Here is a 16,362-nt window from a genome sequence, read left to right on the forward strand (position 1 = left end):
GATTCCCAACATTATTCATCATTAGAGAATGCAAATCAAAACCACAATGAGATCTCATGTGTGCTAGGATGGCTATAATGAAAAAAAGACATGATCACAGGTGTTGGTGAGGGTGTGGAGAAACCCTCACACACTGCTGGTGGGGATGCAAAATGGCACAGCCAACTTGGAAAATGGTCTGGTAATTCCTCAAAAGTTTAATGTAAGGTTACCATATGGCCCTGCAATTCTACTCCAGGTATCTTCCCCAAATAAATGCAAGGTCCACAATAACTCGTACACGAATGTTCAGAGCACCCATATTCGTACTATCCCAAAAGCGAGAAAAAACAAATGTCCATCAACTAAATGGATAAAATGCAGCCACTCCATACAATGGAGTATTATCTGGAAATAAAAAGAATGAAGGACTGCTTCATGCTAGAATGCTGAAAACACTTTGTTGAGTGAAAGAAGCCAGCCGCAAAAGACAACATATTGCTATTCCATTTTAATGAATTATCTGGAATAGGCAAATCGGCTGAGACAGAATGTAATTCAGCGGTTGCCTGAGGCAGGGTGAGGGCAGGAAATGGGGACTGACCGCTGGTGCACTTGTGAATATGGAGTTCTTTTGGGGTTATAAAAATGTCCTCAAATTGATTGGGGTGATGGTTGCACAACTGTGACTAAAGCCATTGAATTGTACACTTTAAGTGGATAGATTGTATGGTATATAAATTAAATCTTGATAAAGCTATTATTCTAAAAGTAAATATGTTTGATATATTCAAAATCTAATCTCCCTGCTTCCTTCCTCTCCCTCCTTTCCTCCCATCATTCCTTCCTTCCTTCCTTCCTTCCTTCTGTCCATCACCAAATTCATACACCTGAGATGGAATATGTTTAATCCATGGAATGAAGTATAATTATATTTTCAATTGGGTGATAAGAAATGATAGAAAACCAAAAATGAAACATTCTTTTAATTTGTGGAACTACAAAGAATATCTGAGGTGTAAGCAAGTCTCTTTAATGAGATTTATTCTTTTTTTCATTCAAAACATATTTATGGAACATTTATTAAACATTTGAGAACTGTACTAGGTGCTATTTTAGGATTTCAAAGCAACACGCACATGAGTGTATTTTTCATAGCATGCACCTGAGACCAAGTTTCCCATGTTTTATAATAACCAGTCTGCCAAGGCTACAACTCCCTCCTTTCTAGCAAGTAGTTTACAAGAGCTGACTTTGGTCTATCACAAATTGCTTAAAAAGATTAAACACACAGTCACATTTGGACATCTCTTGACACTTACAGAAATGCAAAAACTTTCTTAGAAAATTCGTGAAATTGCCACATGTCTTGAACAGTGAGTTTGTTTGACAGCAGTCTTGGGAATCTCAGAGTCACCGGAATGGGGTGTGGAGAAGCCAAGTTTGCCCCCTGGGGTGCCTTTCTCCCCAGGGACTTGCAGAATTGCTGTGGTTTAGAGACAGCTGGAAGCTTGACCCAGCTGGGACCGGTAGCCGATGCCAGTCCGATGGCCTCTGGAGAAACTGGCGGATTCTGAAATTGCTGTCAGGAGTCTCGGGTCTACCGAGGTCAAAACAGAACCCAGCTCTCCATAAGTCGATCCAGACCTTAGGTCAGTGTGACCTTTAAGTGCTGAGGCCCCACCCGGATCCCCTGAACCTGCATCTCTGGAAGTAGGCCAGATGATGCTTACAACCCCGGTAAGTTTGTAAATGGCCATGATGCCATGTGGATTACCAAATTCTCTTTAAAAGTAGAAAGAGTTGGGGCTCTATGATCAGGACTCTTCGCGGCTAGAAAGAATTCCCTGAGCCTGTTCTAATTTATGCTTAGTTCTTCAGAACTTAATTGAATTGGGTTCTGGAGATTAGAAATTGGGCGGGGAAAGTAGCCATTCATCTCCTCTTTAACGTAAGGACCCTTCCTTTCATTTACCTTCGGTATTTTCATGTCCATCCACTTATCTTCCCCCTGGAATGAGCAGTGAAGTAGCAACATAATCCAGGAGAAAAGTGTCTATATGTACTCAGATTTTACTCCGATGGAACAAAACACATTTCGAGAAAGAATTTTCCTGGGGAAAATAATGTAACTTTAAAAGAAAAATCAAAGGGAAAAAATTGTAGCCAGATAATTAAGCCACTAAAACATATGCATTATTTTGGGGAAAAGTTTTTTTCTCCATTTAGTGAAATTTCTTTATTATTCACCAACACTCACGACTCCAAAAGTATCTTACTCTCATTCATCTATTCAAGACTATTTATTAACTACATACACTTTGTCAGGCAAATAACTGAAGTTTTATTCTGCAACTTGAAGAATTTAAGGATAAGTGAGGGGAATAATGGTAGAGCAGGAAAGACAAGTGTTAAGACTGTGTACATCTTTTCACTCTCTTGATTTTGATGACTCACTTTTAACTTAGTCTTCTCGGGATATCTATCTTCTAGGGATCCCTCCTTCAGGAAGGTGGGCGTCACTCAGTTCATTAGATCGCCATCCTTTCAGGAGAAAGGAAACTTTTGGACAACGGATGCCTGTTTCAACAGCCACTGCCAATGTTCTGAAAGCACCAATTTACTTTCAGCCATATAACAAAGGCCGATTTGCCTTCTTTCTAATTGATTCGATGGCTTGCTGGCACTTTTAAAACGCATTACGTCAATCCTCAGACATCTTTTGTGATGGTAAGTAGTGATCTTTTGCTCTGGTGATTCCAGGCACAGAGATGCCGCCAGCCTTCTCGAATCACAGTGTTGACACTCACTTCTCAAGGCAAACACTATATACATATAAGGGCTTCATCATCCTGAGACTCGATGTGCTGTCTCTCCCGGACAGAAGTCTCTTTTGTAAATGTGCCCCAACTCACTGTTAATGCAATCATATGTGCATGTGACTCCAGTCATTTGAAAGCGCATTGATCCTTTGTCTCACAAGATTTCCTACAGCAAATCTAGAAGACTAAGAACATTTCAACTCCGGCCCAGTGGCTCTTCTTAGGGAGTTTCCGAAGAACGTAGGTCCCTGAGGTGGCACTTGGACCAAACTGTTTCCTAATTAAATGGCTAATTGGTTAGTGACTGGGATTTGGTCCCAGCTTGGGTCCCTACCCCAGCTTGGGATTTTCCTCAGGATTCTGGGTCACTCAGGGTCCACTTTGCTGGTGCTCAACCAGACTTGCTCCAGAACTACTGGTGCATAGAACTTACGCTTAATGTGCTACCATTCCAAGCAGTGAACTGAGATTTCTGCAAACATGTCCACATGTCCTCAGCAAGATGCGTAATGACTGTATCAGACTGTGATGATAGGTCAGGTACTGCTACAGCCAACACTCTGGGGATCCAGAGCATGGCAGGTGATCCATCAGGCCACCCACACATGCAGGGCCTGCCACGTGCAAGGCTCCATGTTGTGACAGACAGGGAGAAATCTCACAGAAGCCCAGGGCTACAGCAGGCTTTCCTCCTCAAGGCGAGGGAGACGTTTTTGTGCACTCAAGACCTTGGGAGGGCACCCACATCTTCCACCTTGTTCTAGGAGTTCTTCAATCCTTAGTAATTTTGATTGGCGATCCAAGCTAAGATCTGCCCTCCCCGGGACTTGGCATAGAATGAAAAAGAGTCACAAACAGAAGACAGCTATTGATTTTATGGGGATTTCCTTTTTCTGGGATGGAAGAAGCAGTACAGGGTTGTGGCCATAGACCCCAAGGGTGGCTCCTGGGTGTGGACACGACACAGACAAGGCCCTGCTTTGTGCAAGGCAGGACACAGGAAGGTCCAAGACTCCATGCAATATCCACTGTCTGCCGCGGGGGCAGGCTCCTGCTCACTTCATCCGAGTAGCTGCATGAGAACAATGCAGAAAGGGACAGACCGTTGAGCCAGTGAAAAGCTGGGGTTTTCCTTATCTCCAGAAGAAATAAAGTTTGGGGTTTTTGGTGGGTTTTTTTTTTAAGGAAGTAGGGACTTTTGGGGCACCTAGGTGGCTCAGTTAAGCGTCCAATTCTTGGTTTCGGCTCAGGTCGTATCTCGAGGTTCGTGCGTTCCAGCCCCGTGTCGGGCTCTGTGCTGACAGCCAAAACCTGCTTCGGATTCTGTGTCTCCCTCTCTCTGCCCCTCCCCTGGTCACACACTCTCTCTCAAAAATTAACATTAAAGAAAAAAAATTTTTTTAAAGAAGTAGGGACTTTTATATATGGAATCATCCAAGAGCAGTATATTTACAATTTTTGTGGCCTCGATTGTGTTAATGAAGCTGTTACTCAAATAGAAAATGAAAACCATTGCACCGTGGAGCATACTTGGCTGAGTGTTTGGGGACAACGATAGCAGCGTCTATGCAAACAGTCGGAGTAGAATCAAGACCAGAACACAGCTGCTCGGCCGGACAGACGGAGCTGAGTCAGCCTCTCCCTTCAGCATGCACATCACCCTGGACCAGGACCCATTGTTGGGCAGGGGAGCAATGCCTGCCACGTTGCACATGATGTTGTAGACATCCACGGACCTGATTGGAGCGGCTCTGAAGTTGGATTTGAAATCTGAAAGGGAAAGGCAAGCAAACAAGTTGTCACAGCCACTCCCTGGGCAGAAAGGGGCTGAGTCACAATACGGAGGAATGACACTCAGGCTCCAGGCAGCTTTGGGACCGGAAATCAGCTCTGCCAATGGGGCGTGGCCAAGTCACTGTGACCTTGGAAGGAGATGTGGAAGGGGTAGAGCTGACAAGAGGATGTCGCTTCCTATGGCTCATGGAGATGAGTTTCTTTAAAAGACAAGTCAGCAGACTGTCCTTGTGCATAACTGTGGTGCCTTTCTGACAAGAGCCATCCTGGAGGGGGCAGCGGGGCATCTCCATTTTTGTTGCTCATTTCTGCAGAGCACTGGAGAGCAGGTGTGGTCGCAGAAGGTTGACTGTCTTGCTGAGCTCCCCAAACCCAATTACACGGTATGCTTATCTTCCAGAACATCTATCTAGCAGGGACTGGTTGGACAGGAGGCCCCATTGCCACTCAAGAATTTTTGTTTCTCATTTTCCTGCCCCACTGAGGTCCCAGGGCTTAATGGAATGTGAAACTGTACGGTTTCCTCTGCGCTAGCTAACTCAGAAGCAACGGTTTCTTAAAAAGCTCGGAAGATCGACTCAACATTCCGTGGGAGCCTTTCCCCGGCAGATAAAACACCCTAGCTGAGTGGAAAGCAAGCAAACTGGTATTGGGGTTCGGGACCCACGCGAAGCCTCCCAGAGCACTAATGGAGAAGAGTATTGTGCTTCCACCCAGAGGCGGCACCAAACTCCAGCAGGGACACGGGAATGTGAAGGGTAGGGCTGGCCCTTCGCAGCATGGTATGTACAGAGGGATTTCAGTGGAGAGTGCACCTTCTCCTCCACAGGAGGCAAACAGGATGCTGAATGTTCAAAGAGTGAGCGTATGCGTTCAGTAATGTACAGAGCAGTTTCCCTTTCGGGCCCCAAACCAGAGCTACACTGAGGTTGAATTCAAGAAGGAGATTTCATCCATCAGTAAAGGCCTCTCTGCATGAGCTTTTAAACCACGCAAGACTTGGAAAAGAAATGGGTCGTACGGGGGCTGTGAAGCCAAGTTTCCTACCTTAGAAAATAATCCTTTATAATTGCTGTGCTAAAATGATCCCACATACTGTATTTAAAAAGCGAACAAACACCAATGGCAACATAGTCCAGAAGTGCCAACAGCAAATCCTGCTCTTACGTTAACCCTGAAATTACAGATACAGAAAGAAGTTCTATTCAGAAAACTCTGCCACAGAGTATGCTAGAGCCAGGGCAACTTCCCCGGTGATGGCTTTTGCTCACTTGGGAGAATTAATGTTGACTTCGGTATATAAGGTTAATAGGCTCTACAATCAGCCCACAGCCACTTACTAGCTGGAGAAGCTCTGGAAATGGGTGTGGAAATGGTATGTAAACCATTGTTCCAGGAACGTTCTGTATGCTCAATAAATGGTAGTCGTTACTATTGGTAAACATGTAGAGTAAACACCCGGCACGGGCAAGCTATGGATTGAAAATATGCACCCAGTACATTACTTGGAGAGTTCACTTTACTCTTGAGGCAGAAAGGATAAGGGATAAGGTAGCATCACCTCATGGTAAAAACTAGTTAAAATCCAGAGCCTCCCTGGAGGGCAGGATCAGGACTGCCCCTGAATCCCAGCCCTTCTTAGTATCAAGGCAATTACAGGTAGGTGTCTGGTCAGACGTCCCCAGAGAAGAATCAGCTGAAGTATGAGAAATCAATGGAAAGGTTGTCCCAGTGATGTGGAAACAACTCCCCTCCCTCCTTCCAGCTTGCCAGGGGCCTGGATGTGATGGCCACACTGCCCCACCGCATGGTACCCGTATCCTTTCCACGTGTGTGGGTGGCAGACATCAGTAGACCCAACTTATCTTTCCCTAGCCTTCCCTTTCCAAGCATCCGCATCTTTAACACGTGGCAGGAAAAACTAAGATCAAGCTCTACTGACAAAGAAATATTAGAAAAGATTACCCTTTTACATCAAAAGTACAAAACTAAATCCTATGCACATAAGCAGGAAGGAGTATTGGGTTTTCTTTTCCATTCCATCTGGTTCATGGCTTCCTATTCTGCAGTGCTGGGACTTTGGACCCGATGAAGAGATGATCTAGGCTAGCATGAGAGCTTCTAGAAAATTCCGAAATAGCAAAACCAGATCCAGCTGGGGAGGACGTGGGGGCCAAGCTCCACTAACTCAAGGTGGCACTTTGAACCTGGATTGGGAATCCAAGGTAGTCCCAAGAATTTAAATTTTGTTGATACTAAAACTGTTTCTCCTGAAGACAGCAGGTTCTGCAGGCCCACGCCACGCCTGGCCACCTTGGGGCTGCTTTCCGGGTGAGGCTTGCTAGCTCACGGGCAGCTCACTGAATCACACTCCTGCTGTCTTATCTTGAAATGTGGAGCTCTCCGGGGCAAGATTAGGTTGTTCAAATTAGAAAACTGGGATTAACCAGAGAGAGGCTATCTTCCAGAATTATTTCCTTTTCTTTTTGCTGGACCAGACTTCCTGACTTCTAAAGCTGAATCTGGGCAGCCGCAATGATGCCCAGCTTCCTCCCTAAGCGAGAAGCGCATACAATTAATCAGGAGGGATGTACCTCTATCTCAATGTGCAGCTAGATAGCTATTAAAGGCCTCACTCTTAAATTTTCTTCTGAGTAAACAGTGTGTAAAGCTGTTCAATCTTTCATGAGAATTGGAGCCAGAAACGTGATGGTTTGCGGGCGGCTCTCAAGGCTGTATCTGCCTGGAAACATTTTTGCAATTGGCCCAGTCCATTTTCATCAGGGTCATCTATCTGTCTATAAAAGACTTAGGCTTTTAGTTTTAAAGGAGCATATGATGGAGGCCTTTGTTGATGGACAAACTCTCCCCACTGAATTTAACTTTAAGCTAATGCAGCTTTGAGTACTTTGTTTTAAAATTTTGGTTTGAGGCTAGATTTGCTTCTGCTTTAAAATATGCCTGAGACCCTTGCTTATAAACACTCCTTCAACTGACAACTGCTTTTGCATTCCCGATCTTATTTCTGTCTTCTAGGGAAGAAGGAGGAGATGCTTTTGAATGAAAGCCCTGATGTTTAATGTTCTCCCGTATAAAGGCCATGACCCTGGAATGTCTCCAACCTAATCTAACAGTTGACCTCAACCAAGTCCTTAAGGCTCCATCCCTCATTTGCTATGTTTTCAAGCTTTTTAGAGAATTAATGTTGAATTTAGTATAAGAGGTTACATCTGACGTGAGGCTTGGCCGACCAGAACACCCACCAGCTACCACTGGTTGATGGCAACCTGCGTGGGCATGTTCTGAACTCTTTTAGGCCAATGTTGTGAACCTGGTTGGCCCTCTATGAATGTTTGCTGCTCCTGGTTCTGATGCTTCAGGATGTGGGAACTTGGGTCACATGTGGGAAAGGATCTGGACTGATGTGTTCCCTAAGCTCAGGAGGCCAGGGTCTCCTGTGGCGGATGCAGAAACTGATGTCTCATCGTTCTCTTTTGTGGTAAGTAGAGTGGCCCAAGGCAGATGAAATGAGTTGGGTTGACATACATCTTCGTCTTGCTACAAGAAGAAGAGCAGACCTTCTAGGCAACACCTCTAACCTATAATTTGAAAGGGAAGTGTGGACTTTCATGGGCTGAAACATTCTGATCTATATCTAGAAAACAGCATTTGGAATACGATACCAGGGTAGGTTTATTATATTTAATAAGGAAAGTGGACAGTAGTAAGAAAGACTAGCTTATAAGCCAGTCAACTGATGGCTGATGGCTGTAGAATGCTTCTCTCCCTCCGCTTTTTGTTTTGTTTTGTTTTGTTTTGTTTTTAAGAAAGAAGGGGATGTTTGGGTCATAGTATGATCTCCAGAATGTGTGATAAACTTTCCCCAAATGTGAATTTACAGTCCTCTGTCAGTTAAAGCAAATGACCAAATAGACCCTCTCCATCTCCCCTCTCTTCCATCCCTAGGAATTTATCTGGTCAAGGAAGAGACATCAAGGAAGAGAAAGTCATTCTGGCTCATTCTCAAAGTCAGTCTCAAGGTCATTTCCTAGCCTGGCCTTGAGCACATCCCAGCTTCTGGTTGGGCCCTAAACCGAATGACCCCCACAGGGGTGGGTGCTCTAGACAGGGAGGAACCCTGGAAGGCTCAGACCCTGTGAAGTGATCACATCAACTCTGAGACTCACAGCTGTCAGCAACCTGGTGTCTGATAAGCTTTCCTGGACATCAGATAACTGTGAAATAACGTTTTGATGAATTAAGTAAAAAACGAATCACAAACATGTGGAATACATTTTCTTCACTGCACTCAAGATTTAAAATTTACAAGGAAAAGTATTTGGCCACATTTGCCAAACCTAAGAAGCATTTGAAAGCAAGCCAGCAAAAGATGTTTCATGGAGACCAGCTGGGTTTGCTCAGCTTTGCTCATAAAGAGGGTCCATAAAGAAATCGCTTCAGCCTTTACTGTTCTATCAGCCCCTACTGGAGACACTTCCTTGGGAACGGAGGACTAAAAGAATTTGGTCAGCTCTTGCCTACCGGGTCCAAAGGCCAGGAAGATGCCCCTCATGTCCATGAGTTCATTGTCATAGCCATGCCACCCACGCTGCCAGCCTTCTCTCCTGCCAGTGCTGTTCATCCAAAATGGAAGTGACTCTCGATTCTGAAACCAAGCAAAGCAGTTACATTACCCTTTGTCCCAACCATCATGATGAGTGAGCATCTGGCCCAGACTACCACCCCGTGTGGGGATTTCCTTCTCAACATTCTCCACTGGGGTCATCCAGCCTCAGCTGGATCACTTCCTTCTTCAGGTAGCTCAGACCATTGGAGGCACGCCGGTAAATTGCCAGAGAGCTCTAGTTATAAAAGTATTTTCTTACACGGAGCTGAACTGTACATTGTGATCAGTTTTAGAGCCACTAAATATATCATGTTAGAGACGGAAGGGATGTTAAAGTGTATCTGTGGTATAGTAAAAGGTATATTTGGCTTTGGTCCCATGTTCCTGACCCAGAGCTCCCAAAACCCTGGGCGTGTCCCGAGTGACAAGAATTCATAATGAGCCCCTTTCTCCCATAGCCGAGTACATGGTAATGGGATGGCTCACTGCGGTGGGGGGCTGGGCAGCTTCAGGAGGTCACTGGAGGAACCAACCACGTGATGGGGGGGTTAAAAATTTCAGCCCGTCCCCTGTGCGCTAAGGCTGCATTCAGGCTCGTGGCCAACGATGGTCACTCGTGCCTGTGCCGAGAAACCTGTGTAAAAACCCCGGAGGGCTGTGGCCTAGGGGGCTTCTGGGTAATTGAACAAATTGATGTGCTGGGAGGGCAGTGACCCCAAAGAGAGCATGGAGGCCTTATGCCTCACCCCCCCCCCAGACTCGGCCCCATGCCTCTCTTCCGATTGGCTGTTCCTGAGTTGTATCCTCTGTACTGAAACTAATCATAAACAGAGCACATTTCTGAGCTCTGTGATTCATTCCACTCAATTATCAAACCTGAAAAGGGCTGTGAGAACCTGCCAATCGCACATAAGTATGGGTGGCCCGGGGACCCAGGACCCCGGGGGCGCGTGTGGGGTGCGAAGAGGGGGCGGCCCGGTGGGACTGAGCCCCCTGGTGCAGGGGGCCGCTCCAACTCCAGACGGTCAGTGTCAGGACTGGGCTGAATTGCAGGACACCCGACTGCTGTCAGAGAATTGCGGGAAAATACAGAGTCTAATCTAATCACCTCATTTCTCTAGCAAACCTGACAAAACCCAGAGGCCTTTCCACCCCACACACCACCCCCATCTTTCTGTTTTTCTAGCTCCACCCTTGGGAGCAACTTGGGATAAATTCATCCCCTCCCCTCAAACACTTGAAGATGACACTTCTGTTCCTCTTAGCCAGGGCTCTTACGTTTCCTCCAACAGTCTTCATCTGGGATGGGCTCCAGAGCCATCACTTCTCTGTCACCCTTCTTCCCTTCAGAACTCAAGTTTTCTTGGACCACAGACGCTTACTTCTGAGACAACGGCTTAAAGAAGGTTCCGTGGGGCCTGAGGAGGCTGCGGCCAGCGGGACAGAACCCTAGCCCTCCACTGCAGACTAAACATTCTTTCCTGATATTCCAGTCACCTTCTGTGGAATAGGGTTCGATACCACAGACACTGCAAATGCAGGAAGTAGACCGACTGGTCATGAAGGACGGTTGGACCCAACAGTACCAGCAATTTATAGATTGGTGCGTCAGACTTGTGATAGTACCATCTTGGGGGCGCCTGCGTGGCTCAGTTGGTTGAGCATCTGACTTCAGGTCGTGATCTTGAGGTTTGTGGGCTTGAGCCCCGCATCAGGCTCTGTGCTGACAGCTCGGAGCCTGGAGCCTGCTCCAGATTCTGTGTCTCCCTCTCTCTCTGCCCCTCCCCTGCTCCGCACTCTCTCCCAGAAATAAACATTAAAAAAAAATTAAAGACCTGTAACAGTACCATCTATTTACTTAATCAGGAGGTTACACTGACATTCACTTCGTCGTCACCACATCCCGGTGTTGGATGATGTCATTTTCCCCATCGTAGAGTTGAAGGAACTAAGGCACAGAGAGGGTAAGGATCACTCTTAAAATCACACAGCTGTTGAGAGGCAGGGCTGGGATCAAACCCAGGTCATCTGTCTCCTGGTCCTTATGCCTCTCCCACCACCCCACAGCCAGAGACCACGGCGGTGCTCCTGCCGGCACTGACAAGGAGGTGGCCCTGTCCCTTGCCTCTTCACCGAGTAGTGGCCAAAGTATAGAAAAGAGGTTTTAAAAGGGGATTACAGTTTGCCAACGTTCTGCCTCTGTGACCCTGGGCGAGCTACTTTTCTCAGCTTCAGGCTCCCTGCTGGATGATAATACCTGCCTCACAGAGTTCTGGGAGGAGGTCATGACTGTGCTACATGCCTGACACATAATAGATGCTCAGTAAGTAGCCGCAGGATGGTCGCCAGATGTCGCTGGCTGCGGGGCGAGGCGCTCTGGTCCTGTGCAGCCGGACAGTGATGGCTGCGAGCCCCGAAGTCCCCTCTGCCTATTTAGCTGTCATATCGCCCTGCGCACACATCCAGTCTCACCCCATAAATCGCTCCCTGGCATGACCGCTTTCCAAATCACACTAGATCACTGACTCTCCGTTTCCTGAATTTCCATCATCCCTCCGCCTCCTTCTCCAGCTGTAGCTTGTATTTTTCCATGGGAATGTTTTTATTAACTTACTGCACTTCTAACCTGTTGTGCTGTGTTTGCTCTTGGTCTGCGGCGATGACCGAAGCACATCCAGCGTAGCTCCATCAGCTGATGTGAGGTGTCGCTTCCCCATCAGGCTACCAGGCAGTGAGTCCTGCAGCCCCAGGTAGCACATTTTGTTACTAAGGACGTCACAGTTGATGACCCCCACAGGACATGTGTGCCCCATGACCAAGGAACCGATGAAAGGGAGATGCAGACCCATTACCTGATTTCAGAACATTCCAGTCCAAATTGCACAAGTACAAACATACAGCCGCGAAAGCCTTGGCCTGAAGGTCACCGGGGCTCCGTCTGATCACAGGTTGAGTGCGTTCTTTTTTATTAAAGTGGCAAAGTTGTCCAGTGAAACACCTCTTCTTACCGATTTGAAACAGTAAGAACAAACTGGCAGCTTATGAGAGAAGCTGACCATGTCCCCTAAGTGACGGGACGGATTACGTTACGTACGCGGCCTTGACTTCAAAATGGCATGTGGATGATCTTCTCCCTTCCCTTCCCTGTCTCTGTTCCACTTCCTCATCCTAGAGGCATACATATGAGGTCACGCTGACAAATGCGTGTCACGGGCCTCTGTGCCTCCAGAGCAGAAACCCCCAGGCTGCACGTCCTCAAGGTCCTGCTTGAGGAGAGCTGACCTCATCCTGACTCTACCAGGCCCAGGGACTGCCACATAGTACCACCTAGTGACGTCCTGGGGAGGTGCCCAGGCCCTCCAGACCTGGTCAAAGCTGAGACAGGGGTAGAGGAGTGGTGTGTGTGTGTGTGTGTGTGTGTGTGTGTGTGTCCGTGTGGAAGGAGGAGGAGAGCACTGCTAAGTTTGGGTCACTAAGGGAGCTGGGCCCAGGGCAGGGTGGGCAGCCGATTCCCAGGGCCACGGGGAACACCGGTCCCGTGGCAGCGGGTGGCGGGAGGGCCCAAATAAGGCACCCGCCCGGACAGGGTAGTTCTCCCTAATGAACAGGTGAGGGAGGGAATCCGCTCTACGAAGGCCACGGAGGAACAGGGTACTGTTGGCAAGGGGAGCCACAGGGAAGGGTGGGCACGTCCCTGTCCCCATGCACGTGGGAGAAGGCAGTGACTTAAGAGGCTGATGGTTCCGTCCTGCAATTCGACGGATGGGTGCGGAGCTCCGGCCACCCTGCTAGGCTTTTGGGTGAAACGCCTTCCTTCACCTGAAGGAGCTCGTCTTCGGTGAGGAAAGGAGAAGGGTTACGGCTTCTGTCCCGGGCTTCTGTCCCGATGCCTGCACCTACAGGGACAGGCGGTGAGGCGGATCCGGCCCCGGGGCGCCTTTGGCCTGAGCGGAGGCAGGAGGAGCCCGCTGTGGGACTCCTGTCCGTGGGGGCGCGGGGTGCGTGTAGCGGAGGAGCCTCGGTGACGGCCGCGGGTGGCTCTGACAGTGTGGGCCCGGGGTTCCCACGGGAGCACGGCCACACGCCCCCCCCCCCCTGCCCCGGGAGCTCCGGGAGCGGGGAAGGCCATGGCCGCCGGCTGGGAAAGCTGGACAGCCTCCGACGGGAGGAGCAGGAGAGGGAAGCAGCCGTGGGAGAAGAGTTGGCAGGAGCGAGGAGGAGAGAGGACCCGGAGTTCTCTGCTCTCAGCGCTGACAGCTTGTGCCAGTCACTGCGGTTCGCCCAGCACGACGGCTGGCAGACTTTCATTTTACTTATTTACTTTTTAATGTATTTATCTGGAGAGAGAGAGAGAGCGTGCAAGCAGGGGAGGGGCAGAGAACAAGGGAGAGAGAATCCCAAGTAGGCTCTCCACTGTCCGCACGGAGCCAGACAGGGCATTCGAACCCGTGAACCGTGAGATCGTGACCTGAGCCAAAACCAAGAGTCTGATGCTTCACCGACGGAGCCACCCAGACACCCCAAGACTTTCAGTTTTAAAACCAGGATGGTCCTCGGCAAACCGAGATATGCTGGCCGTTCTACAGTGAACGCTATCTTGGAAATTTAAATAAAATCTTCACTATGTGTGATTTGTTCAGAACATTCCAGAGCTTTACGGGACCCCTCCTCTATACGTGGGTAGGTAGCAGGGAGGGGACCCTCTCTGATGAGCCATTAAGCTAGTTAATCATTTCTAACAGGAAGGAACCAGAAGTAGCCCCACATGGGGAAACAGGGGAGAAATGGTTATTATGTTTGCAGACTTGTATTCTTTTATTTGGGCGCCTGCACTCTGCTGCCGGCTCACCGTGAAAATGCCTGTCATCAGCTTGCTTGAATTCGGGAAGCCAGGGGAGTGTTTATGAGATAAGAGTTATAGTCTCTAGACTACATCTTTGTCTCAATCATCCTTAGAATTAAAAAAGAAAAAGAAAAAAAAAAAAAACGTAATGTGCACTGTTTACTCCCAAATCAGCAAACCAGTTAATGAAATTTGTTCAACACACGCCCGGAGGCATCTCTGAATTTGCCATTTCATGGCGAGTTCAGTCCTTTATGGTGCTGAGCTGGGAGGTACAGGGAGCACAATCAGAAACGGGGGTAGGGTTGGGAATGAGGGTGAAGGTAGAAGGAGGGATAGAAGGACAAGAAGAAGCAAGGAGCAGCCTGGACAATCTGTATCATTAGCTTCTGTTTGCACATGGCCGAGGCACTTGCTTTGGCAAAACCTCAAGGCATTTACTCGTGTTTTATCGTTGCATTTTCGGAATACGTTAGCGTGTACACCTCTCACCTCTTCCTTCCGACTTCCCCTCGGTACAGATCAGAAAATGGTTGCGAAACCACACAGAAAAATACTCCTAAGGAGGCAGGAGGGCCACCAGCTGCTGGGACAGCATCTGGGCCCCAGCTCTTGCCGTGCACCCCAAAATGACTGTGTGGGGAGGCTGAGGACGCAGGAGATTTCCCCCAAGGCCAGGGGACCATTTGAGGGCCTTGTCGGCTCCTCCTGCTCTGTTTGACTTCCTGTCCGGTCTTCCCCCACTGGAGGCCACAGTGGACACTCCTACCTTGAAACTTGGGAGCCTTCACGGTCTACACTGCTGGATCCCAAGCCTGGCTCTGCAGAGACCGCCCTGAGCTTCTGTGGGGACCTACTTTGGGGTATTTGCATTCAGTAGGTCAGGGTGAGGCAGGGAATATCTCTATTTAATAATCTCTCCCCACGTGGTTGGGACACATAGTCAGGTCTGGAAACCGATTCTCCCGGCACCTGTCTTGTGCTACGTTAAATTACCCGTTCCTTTCTAAGGACACTTCTTGTTTATACTAGATTACCATGCTGAGGTCCGAGTCTGTGTCTCAGGCCCTCTGAGCCTAGCAGCCTAGGGCCCCCCTCCTGGAGGGAATGCAGGGTCTCAGGGCGAAAAGAATCAGTCACGCAATCTGCTCACAGAGGATTGCAGGAACCAGTGGGGCCTTACCGGCTGATTTCATCCGGCATCCAGTCTCAGTGGTCGGGGCCTGTGGGGTACCGGTGGTTAAACTTTTTGACTACCACCCCTCCTCTCAACCGCTAAAAGTGTCATTCTTCCAGTGAAGCGGGGTTGGACACCCGAGTTTCTCCCCGATGAGGCATCTCACTGAATCTCCGGGGCTCTGGGGGAACACAACTGAAATCTGGTCAGATGAACATAAATAACATGTGAACACCTATCCGAAGTGTGTGAATGGCCTAATAAACATAAATCTGCTTTATTCTCCTAGGACACAATTGTAAGAGGAACCTCCCATGTGCCAGAAAAGACTAGAAACTTCTGACATCATCTCAGGCTGAAAGAGGCACCCGATGGTGTCCAAGTCAGGGGCGGCTTCACTTAAAACTCTTGTGGCAGCGACAGCAGGTTGGCTGGCTCGGGTGGTTTCGTTGCTAGGGTTAAGTCTGAGCGACGGTTTCCACTATGGCCCCGTTTCTTGGGTTTCCCCCGTGGCTCTCCCAAGAGGCTTCCTGTTGGCCTGACTCCTTGGAGGCCCGTGGGAGTGGTGGTCGGGAACACAGCAGTGCAAAGAGGTCTCCCTACCAGTTCCTCTCCCTGCATCTTAGGAGGCTGCCTCTTCCTAAAACAGAATTTAATTGCTCAGGCCCCGGGCCCTGCTCTGACCCTGGGAAGCCCTGTTGCCACACCCAGCCTAATCCTTTGAACAGAAAATGTCAGGGAGCAAAACCAGCAGGGATCAAGAGAAGCAGAATTCCCTGGAGGACAGCGAAGGGGTGGACAGCACAGAGCGGATCGGGCTCCTTGTTTCCTTTCCTTTCCCCCCAGGGCCGTGTTTACTGAAGTGTGCCAAGGGTGAGGAGGGTGTGCGTGTGCCCCCAGACGACCCGAATCCCCACCAGAAAGTAAGCAGCTCCCGGCGCTCGACAGCCGACTTCCTGAAGCTCAATTAGTCGGGCCTGGACAACACCACTCTTAGCTGCCACTAAAACTCAGAAACCACGTTCTCCAGATTGTCTTGATTTCCCAACATATTTTGGGGCCGTGCCTAACTGCCATTCCACCGAAGACCTTAGAATTGAGCCTGGCATTTCACATCCTT

General features: G+C 48.7%; 1 protein-coding gene and 1 long non-coding RNA gene across 2 annotated transcripts in view; one reads left to right on the forward strand and one right to left on the reverse strand.

Annotated features, from left to right (window-relative positions):
- Nucleotides 1-4,224: 4,224 nt before the first annotated feature.
- ENPP6 (ectonucleotide pyrophosphatase/phosphodiesterase 6) overlaps nucleotides 4,225-16,362 on the reverse strand; it is a 118,269-nt gene continuing 106,131 nt past the window's right edge. The window contains exons 7-8 of the mRNA XM_045452889.1: nucleotides 9,138-9,261; nucleotides 4,225-4,571 (exon numbers count right to left, since the gene is read on the reverse strand). Of these exons, the coding sequence (XP_045308845.1) occupies nucleotides 4,366-4,571; nucleotides 9,138-9,261 (330 nt within the window). The 3' untranslated portion in view covers nucleotides 4,225-4,365. The remainder of the gene's footprint in view (nucleotides 4,572-9,137; nucleotides 9,262-16,362) is intronic.
- Nucleotides 4,578-9,144, forward strand: LOC123585091. Its single transcript, XR_006705899.1, has 3 exons — nucleotides 4,578-5,377; nucleotides 7,632-8,094; nucleotides 8,562-9,144. It is a non-coding gene; the product is annotated as an uncharacterized LOC123585091 (long non-coding RNA).

Source organism: Leopardus geoffroyi, chromosome B1 (assembly GCF_018350155.1).
Source record: "Leopardus geoffroyi isolate Oge1 chromosome B1, O.geoffroyi_Oge1_pat1.0, whole genome shotgun sequence".
Classification (NCBI taxonomy): Eukaryota; Metazoa; Chordata; class Mammalia; order Carnivora; family Felidae; genus Leopardus; species Leopardus geoffroyi.